General features: G+C 44.1%; 1 protein-coding gene across 14 annotated transcripts in view; it reads left to right on the top strand.

Annotated features, from left to right (window-relative positions):
- Nedd4l (NEDD4 like E3 ubiquitin protein ligase) overlaps positions 1 to 21,770 on the top strand; it is a 300,850-nt gene that overhangs the window by 262,865 nt on the left and 16,215 nt on the right. For all 14 annotated transcript variants that reach the window (XR_013429542.1, XM_078029961.1, XM_078029962.1 and 11 more), the window contains 6 exons: positions 4,053 to 4,111; positions 10,843 to 10,908; positions 12,429 to 12,658; positions 14,174 to 14,295; positions 16,328 to 16,398; positions 18,342 to 18,437. Coding sequence is in view for 13 of the 14 variants with exons in the window: in XM_078029961.1 (XP_077886087.1) it covers positions 4,053 to 4,111; positions 10,843 to 10,908; positions 12,429 to 12,658; positions 14,174 to 14,295; positions 16,328 to 16,398; positions 18,342 to 18,437 (644 nt within the window). In the remaining variant the exon portion in view is untranslated. The remainder of the gene's footprint in view (positions 1 to 4,052; positions 4,112 to 10,842; positions 10,909 to 12,428; positions 12,659 to 14,173; positions 14,296 to 16,327; positions 16,399 to 18,341; positions 18,438 to 21,770) is intronic.

The raw sequence follows: 21,770 nt of genomic DNA, 5'->3' as shown, positions 1-21,770 counted from the left end.
ACTTTGTTTTCAGGGACGAGGGTTTGAGGGGTTAGAAATTGAATTAAGAAAGGGCCCCTCAATTTAGAAAGTCGTCTTACCTGTATTTAGAGGGGTAAGCTACCTTTGGGTTTAAATCATATTTCAGCACACACATAGGTTAGTTCTTCAGTCTTTGATCAGGAAAAACATACTGAATTGCATACTTTGCAGATTTTCACAGGGATCATAAATTTACTACAAGAAATGTTTTAAAATGTATGTGCATACCCCAATTTTCCCCTCGACACAACATTTATTTATAATTCTAAGAATTCGCTAAAGCAGGGAAGTGGTCACATCTCTCCTATTAAAAACAAAAAGCAGTTACCTTTTAAGTTTTTTATGCATTATAATTTCAATTTTCAAAGAAATATTGAACATTTTATTAAAACTAGGACTAAAGTGGTAACAGCCTTGCTCTGTGACCCACAGAGAGCATTTCACACATTAAGAAATGTCCTGGCTTAGGTGACCTGGAAAGAGCTTAAGAGAATGTTCCTAAGCACCCCCAGGAGTTGGAAGCAGGAATAGCACTACCACAAAGGGCCATGCTCATGTACCTTAGAAACAAAACCACAGCCTATTTTCCCAGTGGCATACTTGGGCCTTGTATATTCAGGTGCTTAATCAGTGGTGACTTGAAGTCAGGTTTGTGGAAGGTTCAAGGTGAAGGTCTCAGGAAGTTGCCATCCATGGGCATGCGTGTGGCTGGCCGCACCTGCCTGGCTGCTCCTTACTGGTGACCTATCTGCTACTTCCTCCAGTGCTCCTCTCGGGTGTTCCTTGTCACTCCAAGAGAGGCTCCACTTCACTTCTGGGAATTGAGTGATGTGGTTCAGACCCTGCTCAGAGCCTGGTGGATCTGAGCTATCCTAACATACTTGTGTTCAGGGACTTGGATATTAAAATGTATTTTGCCTCTGCACAATATACTAAAAGTTGCTCTTAGAGCTAAACTTAGGTGACCAAAAACCATTTAAGAAAAAGATGAGTTTAAAAGAATCCTGTTAACTTTTCATGCCACATTTCTGACAATGCTCCATAATTTGCTAAGATTCACTTAATGGAACATGATTCAAGGGAGGAACATGACGTTAAAACAGTTCGGTGTCATTTGCTTTTCTACCAAAATCTAGCCTGTGAGAATACAGAACCCCTGCTTTTTTCAGAGGCCTTATCCAGTTGGTAGGAATTCTCCCAAGCTGGGTTTAGTTAACATTTAGGAATTTCTTTACCCTCATAATGAAGCCTCTCTTTCCAGTTTTCTAACAAAATTTGGTTAGTGGTATAATGCCTGCAGGACAGAAATAAGGTCCTTACATAAGTTGTTTTACAGTGAAAGCAGTCGTCTTAGAAGTTGTTCAGAGACATCCTGTCTTCCTGCAGAGCTGGATTGAGTAGAACATGAATGCACTTGTCCTTTAAATAATTAGGTCATTTAAATTTTTTTTCTGCTTTATAAACTTTTCTTGAACTTAGACATTTTCCAGATTCACAATATTCAACAAAGGACTAAATTTCAGAAGCAATGAATGCTCAGTACTGGTCTTCAGTTTAGACCCCTTGGTTCATTTGATTGATAACTTATCAAATAAATAGTTCCTAACATCTGGAATGGAACCTCTAGCCCTCTTGGGAGGATATTCTCAGGACCAGAAGAATTGGCCAAGGTATCTTAAATGCAAAAGTTAGAAAAGAAAATTCCAGTGATTCCTGTTTTGTTCTCACTTGCCAATAGTCTTACCAAACCAGTTAGTAAGTAGCTAAATTGGCTGCGTTTTTCACCGTTCTGTTTCCTTTCTATCCTTTCATTTGGAATTTAATGTCTCAAAGGTAAAAAGCAAGTTTAGACTCAAAAGTTCTTTTAAACAAAAGCTTGGAGAACTGAACCCTTTGTTCCTATATTGACCACACTTAGCCGCAAATTGGTATTTATCATAACCACATGGGAACTTGGTTTGTTTTCACCACCAGCTTCGTTCAGTCATTACAGAGATCACACATGAATCCCCTCTTACATGCTGGACCTCTGTTCAGTGGTGGAGAGGGGGCCTCAGAGATGAATAACCTAGCCCCTGCCCTCCAGGGGTGCATGTCCAGGGCATGTCTTAGGTGTACTGATGAGGGTCTAGAGCAGTTGCTGTTTGAGTGCAGGTGGAGAGAGCTGGAGAGGGCCAGAGGGAACAGTTCCCTTTCAGACTGCTTCCTCCCTTGGCATGGGACTGAGCCTGGCAGGCTTGGGGAAGAGCAGCAGTTCTGGGGGTGTGGCTATGGGCAGGTGTGCTGTGTTCAGAGAAGTGCAGCTTCTCCCACCTGCTGTGCACAGAGGAGACCAGTGTGACACCCAGCTCAAGTCTGCCAGGTGTGTGGACTGAGGCTCATTCTGCAGGTGATGGGGAGTTTCAGAGGGCTTTTCCAGAGGTGACAGTGGTCAGATATGTTCTTTGGAAAGCTCTTTTGGCAGAGCAGTAGAGGAAGACTTGAACTGGGAAAGTAAGACCATGCTCAGGGGAGCCAAGAGAATAGAAGGGGTGGGGGAGGAGGAGGAGGAGGAACACCCCAGCAGGAATTCTTAAAGAGACAGGAGGTAGGGGTGGGGATGTGGCCAGGTTCCTGGTTTGAACCACAGACGGGACTGCAAACCTGCTCTTCAGGAGTATAGGGTTATGTGGCAGTTTGGGGTGAGGAGTGCTGATCTGTTCTGTTTGGGCAGAGTGGAGCAGAGGCCCCCCGGGGGGAGGTTGGGTGTAATGCCGAGGATGGAGCTTGCCGCTCAGGTATGGCAGGCGGTTCTGGTAATCCTCCTATATTGGCAATAGCCAATTTATTTTTGATTTTATGATAGTCTAGTCGAAACAGTTAAAATCCAACTTGATGTTTTAAAGCACCAACTCTGCTGTATGCTGTATTTGGTTTTCTTTTGTTTTCCATCACAATAGCAACTTTTACTTTCCAAAGTCTTCTGTTTTCAAGGCAGGGGACACAAAAATGCCTTTTTCTTCTAAAACCATTTAGACTCTTCATGCAAATTTTATGCCAGCGTGAAAGCAAAATAAGGATTCTAAAATAGTCGTGAGCTCTGGGAGCTTTTCTTTAAAAAAAAAAAAAAAAAAAAAAAAACTTTACCTCTGCTTTTATTAAAATAACATCAGACTTTTAGAAATTCCTGGTACACTTGTTACAACTGAGTGCATTGGGAGTAGTCCTGCCTCAGGGTAGGTGCACACAGGGTTCCACATCACTGCCACCCACCTTTGACCAACTTATAGGACCCATCTTCCTCAATCCTCCCCTTCCCTGCAGCATACACCAGGAATTCCTCAAGTCTTTAATTAGGCACAGTAACAAATCCCAGCTGCTGTGTTCAGTCCCCTAGAAAAGCAGTGCTGAAGGTAATGTAGATTTGTTTGGAAAAAAGAAAACCACTCTGTCAATGTGGCCAAAAGGGAACCTTCCTCTGGAATCTTCCTGGGCTGCATCTAATACTCATTTTTTGGACTGCCTTAGCTGCTTTGGTTTTTGTGTGCGTGTGAGTGACGCATGTAATGGATTATATTTGTTCAATGCAGGATTCCTAATTGAAAGCAGTTTTTCAATACCATAAGCAAATAAAACACTATTTGAAATGAGGAAAAAAAAAATCGTGTGTGTGTGTGTTAACCTTCCGGGGAACTAAAACTTTTTATGCCTTTTTTTAATTAAATGAAAATCAAGATCAAGTTATAAATCCTTGAAAGAACAGGGGTTTATAATTGAAATTTCGGCAGATTGCTTGCCAAAAACAATGCAGAAAGATGGTTTCATTTTAGTTGTGCCTTTTCAATTGAGTATTTTTAACTAAACAGTATGTGAGGAATTTCCACATAGTTACCTTCTAACCCTAAAATAATAAGTCATTACCCTTGGGGGGGACACCATGTAAGGCACTGGACAAATTTTGAAGAATCCAGAAATCGTTCTTGCTAAAACATCCTTTGCATAAAATAGACTTGAACTAATATGCTGATTTTTTTTTTTTTAAACATTTTCAGATAGCAAAATTACTCAATGGGAAGACCCAAGACTGCAGAACCCAGCCATCACTGGCCCGGTCAGTATTCTCGAACTCTGACCCTTCAGTATAAGCTTTTGATTTCATCTACATATGCATCTCTTGTGCGTGACCGATTACCGTGATGCCAGGGACAGGAGTGAATGAGTTGTTTAACATTCCTCTTCCTCACCAAAGTTTCCAGGTGGGGTCCAGCTCAGTGTGCCTTTTCATGGGATGTTCATTGTGAAGGAAAAGAATATGGTTTGATTCATGGTAACAGAATGAAGTGTTTTTCATTCTCCTTTGTAAAAGGGTGGTTTAAAAGTATAACTAAAATTTTCTCCCTTTCTCCTTCTCTGATGCAAAGCCAGGCCTCTCTTTTGTAGAGCGTTGTCATTTCTTTAAGCCACAGTTAGTAAATATGCACTAATAAATTTACATCTCTTCCAACTTTAAACATCTGTAGGCGTTTGGATGAGGTGGTTGCTACCTTGGGGGAACTGACAGTTAAGGATCTTTAACTCTGCTGACCCACTCACTTTCTCACAGCTGTGCCTGAATACGAACTTTGTGGCTTTAATCTGATTCAGTTCAAATTATATTTTAAATGAAGATATGTCTATCTGAAAACTTCAGAGATGCTGCAGGGCCAATGTGCATTGAGGACTGACATCCTCTGGCCGTTTGGTTTTGGTTTTGGTACTGGGGATTGAACCCAGGGGTGCTTTAACATCAAGCCACACCCCCAGCCCTTTTTATTTTTTGAGACAGTGTCTCTCTGAATTGAATACAGCCTCACTAGTTGCTGTGGGTGACCTCTAGCTGGCAATCCTCCTGCCTCAGCCTCCTGAGTCACTGGGATTTACAGGTATGAGCCACTGGATCTGACTCCTCTGACCTTTTTTTTTTTTAATTATTTCATTGAATTTGTTCAGCTATTTTGATACTATTCCCTCTATAAAATGCCCCCAATACAAATACTTTTTTCTCTCTATAGTCTAAAAAACACTGCCGTGCTTTGATAGCTTCTTTTTTCATATTCACACTAAAATTGATTATTAGAATGGTATTTCCCTTCTCCATTATTAAAAACAAGGCAAATTCAAGAAACAATGTTGTCTGCAATTGAAAGAAGATGGTTCACATGATAATGTTGAAGTTTTCACTATTTTTTTTTACCACTTATCAGTCACCCACCTTCACTCAGAACACTACTCCTTTTTATTTATTAATTATCAGTGAAAATTATTTAGCATTATAAATTCAGGTGCGTTTGCTCCCAAGCAAGATATCTATTTTTTCTGTTTTCTGTTAATAAAGGAGACTTGCTTGCTTTTTTTTTTTATTGTTATTAGTGATACTGCTTTCAGTAGGTATATGTGTATTTAGGTATTTGCCAACTTGGGGTAGATGTTTGGCTCTACTATTCAGTTCTAAATATTGGGCAGTTTACGTATGATTTTTCTCCTTGATTTTGTAAATATTTAGCATCTCCTTTTCAGCATGGATTAAAAGGGGTTTTGCCTATGCACCTCTTATTTCCAGTTGTATTTTTGCATTGTTAAGGGAATATTGTTAGGTATTTGAGACATAATGGAGGTCTGGGGGTTTTTGTGTGAGTGTTCTTTTTGTGTTTTTAAGAAATATGTAGTGTCTTTCTGGATGTAGAGTTCTTGATGTGTGCATTAGGTCCAGGTTGTGATGTTTAAATTATCCAGATCCTTACTACCTTTTTCCTGATTGTCTGATCCACTCAAGGTTTGTATCAAAATCTCCACAGTGATTGATGCTATGTGAGTTTTGTTGGTTTGTGTAATTACACTCACATTCTCTCTTCCTTGGTGTTTGCATGGTGTATGTTTTCTATCTGTTGCAGTTTTTCTCCTCCTTTCTTGCCAAGTGATGAGTATAAACAAATTTCTTGGCCCGCCATTGGCTCTTGTCTCCATTGTTTCCCAAAGTTTTCACGGAAGTGCACAGTGCACTTGTGGTTCTGAGTGTGTGGTCTGCAGGGCACAGGCCTCTTCTGGGAACTTTTTTTGAAATGCATGTTTTCAGGTCCCACTCCAGATCCATTGACTCAACAGCTTGGGGTGGACAGCAGTCTCTGTTTTATGGAGCTCTCAAGGTGAGAGCCTCTGCCCAGCAGCACCACCAGTGAGCTGGAGTGGGGACCTCTTGGTCTTCCACTCTCAATGTCTGGTTGGACCTCTTTCAAGGTGAAGTTCAGCTGGTGAAAGAATTGTCATTTAGTTTCCTTCAGTACTTTGGAGACATTCTCGCTTGTCTTCTGGCTTCCATACTGATGGCAAGAAGTCTGTCAACCTGTCATTTCTGTGTGGGTAAATAGCTCTGTTCTCTGGTGACTTTAAATTTTTTCTCTTTGCCTTTGGTGTCCTTGAATTTCACTATGATGTATATATGTGTGGATTTCTCTCTGTTTATCCTGCTTTGGGCTCAAGATTTTTCAACACAGGGAATCATATCTGCTCTCTTCCAGAAAATTCTCAGCTGTTGTTTCTTCACATACTGTATGTTTTCATCCTCGGTAGATCTGTTGTTTGGGGCAGTACTGGGAATCGGGATCTTGCTAAGTTGCTGAGGCTGACCTTATACTTGCGAGGCTCCTGCCTCAGCTTCCCAAGTGTGTGCCACCGCACCAAGCTCCGAGTCTGTTTTTGTAACTGCTGACTGGGCCTTTGGTTTTCTCGCATATTGTCCTTCTTGTCTCTTAACTTTCACATTCTCTCTTGCGAGCACTATCACTGCCATACTGTGAATTACGACTTAGTTCTACCAGTGAATTCTTTTTTAAAGTTTTTATAGAATCTATTCTTTATCTGTTCATCGTATCTATTATTTCAGTGACTGTTTACTTGCTCCAAGTTCTATTTAATGGTCTTTTAAATTTTGCTTTTTTAATTCATTCATCTCCTTTACCATTTTAAAAACACGTATTTAGTATGTCTTTTGGGGCTATTTTCTTATATCTGGTCCTGAGGCATTAAATCTCCTACTCATTGTCTATATTCTCCTTAACGGTAGTTTATTTTGTGTATGGGGGGGGGAGTGTTTTCATCTTCAATTTCTTTCTAGGTGGCTTTTGTGAATCCTGACCTGTCTTTATAAAGTCAACGTGTTAGCCTGGGTTCATGCCACTCAGTTAGGATAACTGAACCTCATAACAGGTTTGGAGTATGGGTTTATTACAGGCCTGTTTCTTTTGGTTTTTCTCCCATTTGTGGTCCCAGATAGGTTAGCCTCTTTCAGTGTCTCTTGGCCAATAGATACTTTTCTTTTCCCCACTAAGATGTTAGGGTCTAAACAGACAACTCTGCTCTGGCACCTGGAACATATAGACTGTTGACAAAATTGTGTGTCCCTGTGGGAAAAAGATGAACAACTAAACACACCTGTGTATCTGGGTCCAGTGCCCCCTTGTTCCTCTGAGCCCTACTGCTTATGGGATGCCCATACCCTCTCTTTTTCCCCAAGTTTTCAGAATCTTAGCTCTGAATTGATCCAGCATTCACACACATTTGTCAGATGAGGAGAGACCCTTTCTGTGGTGGCTCAGTGTACAGCAGTTCTCAGAAGTTAGGATGTGCTCTCTCTGACGGATGCGTCGGTAGCGCCGTTAAGTGCTGTCCATGCATGCTGCTAGAAGGAAGGCCATCTCAAGGACTGTCAGCTGATTGGGAACCCCCAGCAATGTCCTCGGGGCAGGTGTTATCACCAGCTCACTAGAAGCTCAGAAAGCTAATCGTGTTGTTGCCAATTCCCACAATGTCAGAACAAAGCCTAGAGCCCCGGTGTTCTGGCATCACCAGTATCTACCTCCACAAGCCTTTTTGGTCCAGGATCGCCCAGAATAGAATGACACAAAATATTTAGAACGGACCTACACAGTCGGCTAGGTTTCACACTACCAAGAAGAGAACATTTTCAAAGCAGAGCCAAAGGGCTAAATTCACAGGTATGTTAATTTTTCACATAGGTGTGTTTTACAAGTTAAATTGTATGCAAGAAAATGAGATGCCAGGTTTTCATGAGAGAACAAATCATTTGGTGTGTCTGATGCAAGAAACATACACGTAATTCTCTTCAGAAGCTGCTGCGTATGGCCATCTCTGTCCTGGTATGCAGTTGGAATCTTTGCAGGAGATTTTTCCATCTTGAGAAATACCTTTGAGAGGAAGGACAGTTAGCACTGGAGGAGAATGATGTTTGTTCAACTTTCTTGCACCATCCCCCAGAAGAAGAAAGACCAAAGACCAGAAATATCTCAGCTTCCTATTTCCACCCACACCTAGTCAGCACCTGCTGGTTACAAGGCAAGCACAAGAATGGATGTCACGGTGGGGGCCAACATTTTGAAATCTGTTCCTTGGGAAATTTGTCACCTTTTAAATGCCATTGAGCTTTTCTGTAACCAGTGATGAATATTAAAGCTTTTTTTCAACATTTGGGAAGGGGGCAAAAAATAATAATAATTGCTGGGAATCAGACATTTAGAAATGAAAGAGCCCGAAGCTGCTCAACCAAGAAGACGTTCCTTAGCAGAGAGGACATGTCACAGAACTGGCTGGTGGCAGCATCTTCCTAAAATTCAGGTGGTCTATGCCTGTCCTTAGAGAACGGAAGAAAGTCACATCTTCAATTTAATTCCCCTCAGTCACAGTCCTAGCTGAAGGCATCAACCAAAGGCTTTCCCTCCTCAGGATTTGGTACTCGCTGTCACTGGCCTGTTCCCTTTGCTCAGAGGTCCCCCAGAGCTGCCCTTCCTGACCACCTCACACAGAACTGAACTCTGCCTTGGATGGATGGTTGTTTTTCTCCCTCGTGATACCTGCATTTGTTGATCCTGATATTTCTCGCTGCCTGTCGGCCCCAACAGCTTGTTAGCCTCCAGTTAACTGGGAACTGGAAAAGGACCTTTTTCATTATGTACCATTATTCCCTTCACACTTAAAATGCCTTGCACACCTTGCACAGAGTCGGGCTCAGGAAATGTCTGTTGAACAAATGAACAAGTGAACCACCAAAAAGTGATACATGGATTTTAATTGGTGATGGAGTGTGGTATTGGTAGAGCAGAGAAAACCATGTCTTTGTTAGCATAAGAACGTTGTATCCTCATCTGTACATGGATGGTTGTCCACGTAATTGACAAGAGTCAGGATTCATACCTGAAGGCTGAGGACGTGGCTCAGCATAGACACTCGCCTAACCTGCGTGAAGCCCTGCATTTAGTCCCAGCACCACCACCCTCATCCACACACGAGGAGAAAACACATGATTTCCTCAGATTAAACATTGCCAGAACACATGGGATGTATGGTCGGCTGTCCTGATCAGTGGAAAACTCAAATGAAGTGGATGGGCCTGAAAACTTAGGACAGGCCCTAGGCAGTATGACTCTTCTGTAGAATGTTCTTAAGGTATATATGTATGATGTCTTCATTGCTCTTGAATTCAAAACAAATGACCTGAACATTTTCCATAGGGAATGATCATTTGTTTTTGTTTCATGAATTATTTGTTTAATCTTATGAAATGGAGGGTGAAGGACAGAAGCATTTGCTCTTTGTTTTCTCTCTTTATGGTCAAGAATAAGCATGACAAAAGGTTCAGGGGTGTAGTCTGGAGACATTTTCCTGAGAATTGGCATATTTTATTAATTTAGCCTTCAATGATACCAGCATAAGTATTTGCTTCCTAGAGTTATACTGTTCGTTAAAAAGCAGTGAGTTTCCTCTTGTGAGGTGGGTGCTAGTGTCTCTGTGTATATGCAGAAGACAGTCCGTTCTGCTTCATTTAAAAAAAACTAGGAGCCTATTCAATAGCCTAGTCAGGCTCTGCCTCTAAGCTGCTTTCCAGAGAGCAAATAAGGGCTATGTAAATTGTACATAAAAATGTTATTACTCTGCCTGAAGAGACACCAGAACTTTTGAATAGTTTCAGCTGACTCGGAGGTTAGCCCACCCTGTGGCGCCATCCCTGTGCTTCATAGAGAAGGCATTTGAGGTTTTCAGAAATCCTCATCCAGGAACCCTGAGTAGGGGGCACCGCTGGTGACTCCTCTGTGGAGGTCTTCCCAGAGCGCCATCTGCCCACCGCGTTCCTCACCAAGGGTGTTAATTCACTTTTCTTTCTACCCGTGGTATTTCCCCCAGAGGCTTTAAAAGCATGAATAGACTTTTTCAAAATGCCCGGTACAGGTCTTTTTGAGTTGTATGTTAAAACATCAAGAACAATAACTCTTAACAGGGGAAAAATATATTTCTATCCCAGTGGCTTGAGAGGCTGAGGCAAGAGGATGGAAAGTTCAAAGCCAGCCTCAGAAAAAGTGAGGTGCCAAGCAACTCAGTGAGACCCTGTCTCTAAATAAAATACAAAATAGGGCTAGGGAAGTGGCTCAGTGGTTGAGTGCCCCAGAGTTCAATCCCCCATACCCCCCAAATATATATATGCACATATATTTGTATGTCTATATTTTAGAGTCTGATGAAAATCACATAGAAAGCATATTTAGTTTGTGCAGCACATCCGAAGTGATTTCTTCAGTGCAAAGACAAATGTTTTCGGGGCTGAAAGCCCCATTCTGTGCCGATTAGTCCTAAGACTTTCCCATGTGCTGCGTCGACATTATGTAAATGTGCTATGAAAAATATGGGAAGTAAGTATTTAAGGTTTATGATTCATGAAACTCCCTGAATGTTGGCTCGGTGTACATAAATTTCAAGCAAATTGTTTGCATTGTCTATATTTATAAATTTATCTTCCAGGCTGTTCCATACTCCAGAGAATTTAAGCAGAAATATGACTACTTTAGGAAGAAATTAAAGAAACCCGTGAGTAATCTTCTCTTCTCAAAATGCTGTGTTTGGGTCGTCTGTGAGCTGCCAGAGTTACTCAGAACACCCCATTTGTTGCTTTTACGTGGATACTAAAAGTATTACCTTCCCTTTTCGACTGCACTTTGATCCACCTGGATCTTCAATCTGAATTTTCTTTTTAACAGAAATGGTAAGTGGAAATTGACTCAGTATTACATATCAAATCACCTGATGGGTAATTTCTTATGGAATACCTAAAAAGATAGAAATTACTTTTGTGGGATATAAAATAATTCATGACTGCAGTCACAAAATCTGGGGAAGCCCATACGGTTGCATATGGTTGTCGTATTTTAGACAATCTACATCCAGGTTTTAAAAGTGTTCAAGTCCTTCGCTTTAAATTCAGAAGTATAGTTTTAACTACTAACATTTATAAATTATGTAACAAATAATTATAATACTTGGCAGGCTTAGCGTAATTGTTTTTTTATTGCAATTCTCAGTGGCAGTTCACAACCCAGAAACCCTGTAAGGTTTTTACCAGCGGTGCTGCAAATTACAGTGTTACTTACCACTGACCCATCACCCCCAAGTCCTTCCACTTGTGCCTCTTGTGCTAGTTCTGATGGGACTACTCCAGTTTCAGTCTTTCAGTTGTGACATCACTGGGAAAGGAGAGTCCACTGATTGCCCAGCTCACACGGTTTGAAAGGTCTGTCCTCCTCTCCCTGGGCATGCTCCCAGGTGATGCCTGGAGTTCTGGGCATCCGCTGGGATGAAGCACAGAAGGCCTTGTCCTCACTGTGTCCCGGATCACTCCATCTGTGGTTCAAGTGCCTCACTATAACTACTTTCCAAATGACTCTCTGTTCTTCAGGGCTCACATGAGAACACGTGTCCTCCAGTATCAGAAATGACTTGGTGGCTTTGGCTCAGTCTCACATTTGCACGGCTGTGCTCTGCTCAGCCCCATTCTTAGGGCAAGGCCAGCCCTGGACCTCATTCTTCTAGGAGGTGGTTCTCTCAGCCCAAACTTAAGCAGAATCAGGGTCGCACTCCCCATGACAAATGAACTCGGAGGCCTCGTGGATCATATTTACCACCTGTGGTCCCTATCAGATATGCAAATGGTCCGAGCCTGGCCAGGTGGGGATTATTTGTAGGTTCTGGTGACCTGTCCTTGATTGAAACCATACATGGAGCTGGCCATTCACTTGCTAGTATTGGAGAAGTGCCCACACTGTTTGTCCAGGGTACAAGGATGATTTCCTTGTGCTCAGCAGGTTTTCTTCTACAGCGTCATGGCTGACTCAGCTGCACGTAGATGCCCTGTGTGCCCCATGTTGACACAGTGAGGATTCTGTCTGTGGGAGGGGGAATCCATAAAGGAGAGAATCTCAGTTGGAACCACTTGTCCCTGCACGTTTATTTGAAGCCTGCCATCACTCGACCTTTTTTTGTTTTTCCCCCTGAGAAAGCAAGGTACATATTTACTATATCATCCTGAGCTGCTTCTTTTTTCTTTTGTGTAGGCTGATATTCCAAACAGGTTTGAAATGAAACTACACAGAAATAACATATTTGAAGAGTCCTACCGGAGAATCATGTCTGTAAAAAGACCCGATGTCCTAAAAGCTAGACTGTGGATTGAATTTGAATCTGAGAAAGGTCTAGACTATGGGGGCGTGGCCAGAGAATGGTTCTTCTTGCTGTCCAAGGAGATGTTCAACCCCTACTATGGTCTCTTCGAGTACTCTGCAACGTAAGTATGGAGTACATTCAGAATTGGGTCCCACAGAGATGGTTTTATCCTTAATGAATTTAAACTCATTGGGACAATCAATTAATCACTCATTTGAAATGAATCGATGCCCAATTCCATCCCTCCTCATCCCGCCATCTCCTGTAAGTCTGGATCAGGCTCTCACTCTACCTGGTGAAATAATGTACTCCATAAACACCTAAAGTTGGATTCTTCTCTTGTCTGTTGGGTTCCTGGAATTGAAATTGAAAACGTGTTGGGTAATTATGGTAAGGAACAAGAGGCAATTTTCATTTGTAATGTTCCTTTATTTCAAGAGGAGAATTCATCAGAGTCAGAATTCAGAAAGCATCATTACATGAACGAGAACAGTCTCTGAAGTCGCACTTATAAAGGCAAATTATGAAGACTCTGAGAACTCGTGCTTGGGACGCGAAAGGACCCTACCCTGGTCCTGAAAGGGAAGAACCAGGCTGCCCCTTGCATTAGGATTTCGTCTCTACCAGGCATGGAAAACTGAGACAGATTGAATTGCTTTCTCAACTCATGTTGGCGACTAGCAAGGCCAACCATTTCTCTCCAGGCTGAGGAACCTTGAAAGTCGAAGGCTGACCTCAGCTACCAGGAGAATGGTTGTGGCCCTTTCCAAGAGGCATTGAGCATTGGTCCTGGGCTTTTAGGAGGACATGTGTTTCTGCTGATGCTTCCCAGGCCACCTGTCTCTTAGGAGCTCATTTAGAAGACAACCTCAGTACATCCTTCTTGGTGGATCTAGCCAAGAATTGCCCAGTGGTGATGGTGGTTGTTACTGAGTCCTTGAAAAAGCCCATTGTGTAATTGATGGAAACCACTGAAGTGGAGGGCAGGATAGGAGGCAAGATCCTCACCTCTCACCCATATGCTCTAAGATGCACCCTGGAGGAACCTGTCCATGAAGTCCAGTTTGAAAAACACTGATCCTCCTCATCATTAGATCAAAGCAGGACCCTTGGGTGCATACAGGCATCTTGAGGCTTGCCTTGTTGAGTTGCTTGGGTCCTGCCTGGTGCTCTTGAGGGCTTTTCAGGACAGAGTGATGGTTGTATTAACCAAGTTTGGGTCCTGCAGGGAAAAAAATCTTAGCCTCTGGAATAAGTTGGCCTCTGTCATGGAGAGGATCTGAAGGGCAGGTGCTGTAGGAGCCCCTGCTCAGCCCCTTCATCACGCAGCCCATCTCATGTTCCCCAGATGCTTGCTGACATCATTATGGACCCCACGTAGGCAAACAGCAGCTTCTGAAGATCTCTCACTGTGCCTGGCTTGAGTGTCTACGGGAGCAGGCCTCAGCAGCTGGGCCCAGAGGAGGCTGCCTGGATGCTGAGTCCCAGCTTCCTATCACACCTTTTCCCACCAGGTGCGGGACATTTGCCAGAGCACCGCAGGAGCCGAATGACAAATGGCAAAGAAAAATTCAGCTTCCTGGGTTTCTTGTTTAAAATTATGACTGGGCCTTACTTCTCTTTTTTTCTCCCAAAGGGACAACTACACACTGCAGATCAATCCCAATTCGGGCCTCTGTAACGAAGATCATTTGTCCTACTTCACTTTTATTGGAAGAGTGGCTGGTCTGGCGGTATTTCATGGGAAACTCTTAGATGGTAAGTGATTTAGAAATCTCGAAGCCGTAAGAACAGGACCGTTGCTGTCGATGCTTCTTCTTAGGTTCTTTCACATCACAGATTATAAGTAAAAGCTTCGCTGTTTCTCGTTAATGCAGTGAATAATTTTTACATTTCACCCATAATGGGGATCTTTTTCCTGGTGTCATCTTGGGTACTGAAGACAGAGTGTCTCTGGACAGCTTTAAAAAATATTTTTTAATTTAATTGTGAAGCACAGAACATTCTGTATTCATGCATTTTGTATGTTTGCCAGAATAAGTTTTCTTTAGTGAGAGCTAGATCCTGTGACAGATGGAAAAACTAATTGAAAAGTTAATTAAAATGATCTAATCCATCAATATCCTGCCATTGTTCCATTTGTCCCCAGAATTATTTTTTTAACGTGAAAAGACTAAATAATTCCAAGGTAATATTATAACTCCAGAGTCCCTGCTGAGACAGATGACACAAAATCACTTCATCCTATTTAGAGATGTAAACCACAGGAGAATTTCAAAAGACCTTAGAGAAGTTACAGGTCAGACCCCCTGCCTGGCTATGGCTTATACAGATTTCAAAAGTCATTTCAAAAGTGCTCCTAAGAGGCCACTGTAGAAATCGTCAGTGAGGAGACATCAGAAATATTTTTTTTAAGAACGTGAGTGTGAAATGTTTGAAAATGAAAGACATTAAGATTAGAGATTGACATTTCAGTTACTGTCGAGAGAGCTATTTCCAGGGGAATTATGTTAATTGCATTCCAATAAATAATTGATCTATTTTATGATGTTTTTACTGTTAATTGCTAACTGATTTTGATCTTGACTTCAGTGAATTCCTATTTTAACGAGGAAAAAAAATCAGAAGCAGAAGAATCTCAATGATAGCATGTAGGCAAAAGGGGCGCAGGGCAAGGGTGCGTGGGGCACACTGAGTGCTCAGAGGAGAAACGAACCAGCTGGGAGTACTTTACCTTGGGGCTTTGTCACATGTGAACATCAAACACTGGGGTTGTGTCAGAAGAGCTTGGGTTGGCCAGGAGCAAAGCTCTGTGGCGGGATAATGGAGGGAGGCCATACAGGCAGGGAGCTGAGCCACTGCTGAGTGGTCCCTGCCAGTGGGTCACAGCTTACATGAGTTACAGCCACAGAGCCCACAGCTGTGCATGATCATCAGGTCTTCAGTTTCTTAAAAAGGCAAATGCCTGTCAGCAGAGCATCCTCTGCACATGTGTCTACTGCCCCTGCCCTGGGCTTTGTCCTTTCACCTGACCAAAGTATCCCGGAGTCTGCAGCCCTAAGTCCGTGCCAAGCCAGAGGCACATGGGCCCGTGCTGCAGGCACTGGGGTGCAGGTGAAGCAAGAAGGGGCCAGGGCCACTGGAGGAGGCGTGTGATGCTCCCTCCTTTGTGGAGGTTCCTGCTGGGGGATGTCCACATGGTGGAAGAGTCACCCTCTCTGCCATGACCTCCCTGAAGCCCCTGTCCTCGACACTGTAGGGAATGGTGTGCAGACCCAGCCTCCCTCTCCTCTTGGGTTTCCTCCGGTCGCTGCCCGAGCAATCACACTGAAAGGCCTGGGGTTTGCCTGGATCTTCAGTGACTTTTCACTGCTCTCGGGATCAGCCCTTCCCTCCAGCCCCACACAAGCTCTACCCGCCCAGCCCCTTCTCTGGCCTGGGACACCGTGCGTTTCCACCCTGACCAATAGCCAACGTGTCCCCAGTTGGTTCCTCTGTCAGGTGCCTCATTTGCATGCACACTCCTGCTTGACCTGGGGCTCACCGGTGGGTGGCCTCCGGAAGCCATTTCAGCCCTCTCTTACACCATGCCTGTTGGGACAGCCACCTTCTTCCCCCTGGACCCCCCTTTCCAGGTCCTCCTCTACTGGTTCTTGGTTACTCTAGAAGGTTCCTGATCATTCTGTCCTGGTTTCATTCAACTGGAAAACGGGTTAATCTTTTACTTCATGCTCTGTTGTACAACAGCCTCAAGGACTTGAAAATAAACGCGGTTTTTGCCATATTTTAGGTTTCTTCATTCGACCATTTTACAAGATGATGTTGGGAAAGCAGATAACTCTGAATGACATGGAATCTGTGGTGAGTAGACACACCATCATGGAGCCCTATGGATGAGTGTTGGAGACCATGTTTAAACTCAGTGATTGCTGTGGGTGTTGTTCAGTGTGAGCAACAGGGAGCAAAATTAATTAATTAATCTCCCTGATTTTTGTAAGAAGCGAATCACTGTTCAGTTTTCCTGGGATCATGGTACTTAGGATAGATACACCAAAGTCCAGTTACTCCCATTTACCCAGCACAGGACTTGTGCAAACAAATTACATTTAAGAGGTATCTGGAGACCTCACTGTAGCCTGTCTTCCATCCTGCGAGTGCAGAGTGCCTAGAGATTCCTCCCTGTCCTCTGTTCCTTGACCTCAGAAACATGGCAGTGTAAGGCCGCGACTACAGGAAGAGTATGCAGTTGTGCTAGCTGTGGAGGATGAGTGCCCACGCAGAATGGGGGAGTCAGGGTGAGGGCCTCCCTAGGGTGGTCTGGGTTTTCACTTTGCACTGAACTCACTAATCTTGCTGGAACTGGCCATGTTAGAATAGATAGGATTTTCTACAAAAGCCAAAGCCAACTTTGTTTTCATAGTATACCCATGCTTGTGTTTTTCTCTCAATTTACCTGTACCCACTTTCTACCTCTGGAGTGTCTGGGTGTTTGTCCATGTGCCAATACAGGCACGGGGCCATCAGGATGCATCTTTTATTCACATGGGGTATTTGAAACTTTGCCCAAGTTAGAAATTCTACCTTCTTCAGTCTTTTTTTTTCTTTCAATTATTTATTTTACTTGTCGATGGACCTTTATTTTATATATTTTTTCATATGTGATGCTGACACTTGAACCCAGTGCCTCTGGCATGCTAGGCATGTGCTCTACCACTGAGCCACAACACCAGCCCCTTTTTTATTTTTTACATCATGGACCTCCCTCAGTCTTGCTGGTGGGTGTAGTGACTGTCCCCTCTACTCCTTGGTACATGAGCATGTCCTTGATGCTGACCAGGACTGAGCAGCTGCTGCTTCTCTCACCGTAGGAAAGGAGAGAAGGCCTTGGCCCCTGCTGCATGCTGTCAAGACTGGGCTGGGGACACAGCCTTAGGTGCCATCTCACTTCTCCTTGTGGTCTTTGCCTTTGCTTATGATCTCACCTCGTGTTATTGCTGTATTAAAAAGAAGCAAGGGACATAGAAATTGCTCTTAAAGTCTAATTTTGAACTCTGTGGTGACAGTGTTTTAGATGCAGTGTGCATATTATCTTGGCCTTTTCAGAGCCTGGTTGTCCCCAGCAGTAGAGACCCTGGGCCTGAGCAGAGTAGAGCTGGTGGCCCGTGGCGCTCCTACTCATTTCTGAAATCAGAGTCGCCTCCCTTTTTGCTTTAATTAACTTGCAGAGATTCATGAAAGCATAGGAAGGGATGGAATCTGTAAAATCAGTGTTCAGTTAGAACCATCTCTGTCCTGCCCATTTTCCTCTGTTTTTACACTTAAAAGCTGGGGAGTGTATTGCTCTGTGCATGTTGAGTTCTGTAGACCTGGACCGTCCAGCTGCTCTGACGCCCTCTGCAGTGGGCATCCTCTACCCATTTCACAGAGGACAGGAGTCAACTACAAACCCCTGTTAACCCTCAAAGAATACAATAATTACTAATAGGGCATTATGTAAAATTGTGGATGTGTAACCGACGTGATTCTGCAATCTACATTTGGGGTAAAATTGGGAGTTCATAACCCACTTCAATCTAATGTATGAAATATGATATGTCAAGAACTTTGTAATGTTGTGAACAACCAATTTAAAAAAATGAAAATAATTAATTAATTAAAGGGGGGAGGGTGGGTTGGAATGGGGCAGGCACCATCATATTAGTGAACAGTGTAAATTCTTGAGCATGGAGTTATATTTAAAGGACTTGAATGGAGTCAGATGAGTTTGTGTTTTTAATTCTATACTTTCTGTGTCGTTGCTGTAGGATAGTGAATACTACAACTCTTTGAAGTGGATCTTAGAAAATGATCCTACTGAACTGGACCTCATGTTCTGCATCGATGAAGAGAACTTTGGGCAGGTACGTGGGGGAAACACCAGGAGCCCTTTGGCTTTCAAAGAACATTCTCTTTCATGGGCTCTATCGCTGCTTTCCTGGACAGTTAAGAAGGGCCACCCAGAGCTCAGGTGCTCATTATCACCTCACTGTGGCAGCACCTGCCTGTTGTCCCAGGAAGCCAAGTCCTGGTTACGGCCCCTTCTCTTCCCTACAAAGTTAGACATTCAAGAGGCCTCCAGGGCATGCATCAGCCTCTCTGTGCTCCAAAGCCAATCCTTGGTCTTAGCATTGAGGTGTTCAGTGATCCTGTGATCGTTTTACTGCGAGGTAAACACCTGCTGAGGGCACAGGGTTTTTTCTCTGCAGTTCTGTTATCCTGCTGGAATTTGTGGGCTTGGGTTTGTCTTCTGTTCTTCTTGCTGTGCTCCCATGTGGCCATCAGGCTGGATTCATCATAAAAGTCACTTTCAAAGACACAGCTGCCTGCTTGGGGTCTTCGTCACCGTCCTGGGGCCTGGAGGGTGTGTTTGTCTGAAACCTGAAAGTGTCAACTTGGGACTTGGTTGTTGTCCAGTAATGAGATCGGGGTGAGGGACTTCGGGTGTCATCTGCTCCTGACCAAAGCCCAGAGAGATTTCCCATCTCCAGGACCAAAACTGGAGATTTTGGCCTTGAAATTAATTAGGTCATGGAGCCCATTTTCAGGGTTGCCATATGGAAAACAAAATAGATTTATTTTTTTTTTTGCCTGGGAGATTATTGAAAGTGAACTAACTCCACGACACTTCTTGTTTAAGCTGTCCCTATTTAAGAGTCTTAACTGCCCGTTTTCAAGACCAGCCTCAGCAACTTGGTGAGACCCTGTCTCAAAAAGGGCTGGGGGTATTACTCAGTGGTCAAGCACCCCTGGATTCAATCCCCAGTACCCGTCCCGCAAAAGAGTAGCACATAGATGGTTTTCCTAGATCACTGTATATCTTCGTTTTTAACAAATGAAGGAAAGGATGGCACCAAAGACAAAATGAATCTTGTGTGTCACGTGCATGCGAGTGCCTCTTTGTGTATTCTCCAGAGAAAACACATAAACCCGCGTACGCAGAGTAGTTCAGAAAACTGTTAGCCGTGTCCGTGGTTGAAGTAAACAAGCTGGGAATCTTTCTTCAGTTGTAGTTGGATGTAACTATTTCTACTTAATAAGTGAAAACTAGACAGAGGATGTTGTATTTTTAAGTAGACTTCAGATAGAGATTCTGTTTATCATTATACTTGATGCTAATTGTTCACTATAAACAATTGAACCACCTCCTTTAATGCCGTGGGGTCTTTTGACTTTGGGTAGAATCAGGGTAGAGAGACGCAGTCAGCACAGACCCAGGAGATGATCAGGTGCTCAGTTTGTCAAATTATTGCCTTCCCCTTTCAGAGAGCTAACCTGATGAAAAGGGGTTCATGTACCTACTTTCCATTCTGGGCAGGAATTTAGAGTGAATTAAGCTGCCAGATATTGGTCTCTCTTTCCCTATTCAGCCCACACAGAGCCCTGTTCATGGCTCCTCCCAGAGATGCCTCCCATCTGTTCCCTGTCTCTACACCACTAACCCCCAAGTCCAAGCGTCTGTCTTCCCAGAGACTCTTTGCCAGTCTCTCTCTACTTTGGCTTCTCATAATGGTGCAGTGGTCTTTCCAGAATGTAAAACCGTTCTGCTGTTTCCCTGCCAGAAACCTTCAGGGCTTTCCCAGTGCCTCGAGGTAAAGCTCCAGGTCTGCCCTTTGTCCCGTGAGGCCCTGCGTGGGTGGCCTGCTCCTCCCCCAGAGGAGTACCGCAGACCTGCTGCTCTCACTTTCTGGGTCAGCCCCACTGGCAGCCTGGAGCCCACTCAGCTGCTTCCTGCCTCAGGACTTGCTCATGCTCTTCCTTCGGCTGGGAACATGCTCCTTCCCACTCTCGGAGCAGACATCCCTTCTCTGGAAAGCTAGCTCTTGACCACAGGCCATGTACGTCAGAGGATCTTCGTGTCATCCTAACGGTGCGAACCACAGTGAACTTTGCATTTCTTTGAGTATGTATGTGACATCTGTCTCTGCCAGACTTCCTCTTGGTGACGGCAGCTGAGTGCTGCCTCTCTGGCACACTTGCCATTAGCTTGGTGCCTGGCACATGGTAGACACTCACACGTCAGTTGTTGAAGCAAAACTGCAGGCACTGGCAAGACATCTGTCCAAGCCTCATGCCTCTTTCCACCCTCTGCAGAACTGGTGGCCAGGCACTGCAGTTGATCTAACATGAAGAGGTCCATTCCTTGCAGATACCAAAAGAAAAGTCATGTTCTCCATGGAGTGGAGGGAATGCAGTTGCCATGGTGAAACAGAGACACAGTCAGCCTTCCACCGGGTTCTGAGCTGTTCCCTTTCTCATTTCATAATCAGAAGTGTCAGACCATGAAGTCTGGTAGCTGTTGATCCGAGTAACAGAGCTGCAGCTGTTTGTCATTGTTGTACAGGTTTCTTTCTGGCTGATGAGAATCTGGAGCTGCTCATTTCTGGGGCCTATTGTGTTTCCACTGGAGAACTTTCGGTATCTGAGTGGTTGTCAGACACTAAGCAAGAAGATCAACCATGCACCCAGGACTCAGACATGCACACGTGCACACGTTATCATGCTTTGTTGTGCACTGGCAAAGCAGATCCATGTGGTGCTTTGGAGAGGCTCTGGGGCATGGGTCTTCAAGGAGCTGGGCAGGAGGCAGGAGGCAGGGGGCAGCAATTTCTCCCCAGCCTGTTAGGTGAAGGCATATTCTCTAAACAGGGTGATTGCCCCAACTGCTCCTTGGAGACCGAGGCAGAAGGATTGCAAGTTCAAGGCAAGACCCTGTCTCAAAATAAAATTTTAAAAGGGCTGGGGATGTATGGTGGAGTTCTTGCATAGCCTAGCAGGTACAAGGCCCTGGGCTCAGTCCCCAGCAACACACACACACACACACACACACACACACACACACACACACACACACGAGGTGGGGGGGATCGGAAAAGGAAGAAAATTGGTCATCTCAGATGCTGCAAGGGCTCATGGCCACCCCAGGGTCTGTAGCATGTAGCACAGGTGTGCCTTAGATCCACGTATTCGGATGTCACGGACATAGGTAAGTCATCCAGGTGGGGATTGTGATGAAGTAAATGTTGAGAACACTGGGTTGGGGAAAGGGAGCGAGTGAAAAGATCAAAATGAGGACTGTGAGGTGGAGGAAGGGGACGGCAGAGCCAGGAAGACCCAGAGCAGGAGTCTGGAGTGGTCTCTTAATATCAGGTCAGTCAAGGGACAGACGGATGCAGCTGAGGAAATTTGAAGTCAGT

The sequence above is a fragment of the Ictidomys tridecemlineatus genome, chromosome 13 (genome assembly GCF_052094955.1).
Source record: "Ictidomys tridecemlineatus isolate mIctTri1 chromosome 13, mIctTri1.hap1, whole genome shotgun sequence".
In the NCBI taxonomy this organism is placed as follows: Eukaryota; Metazoa; Chordata; class Mammalia; order Rodentia; family Sciuridae; genus Ictidomys; species Ictidomys tridecemlineatus.
The sequence above is the reverse complement of the archived record's forward strand: the minus strand, read 5'-3'. Positions and strand labels throughout refer to the sequence as shown.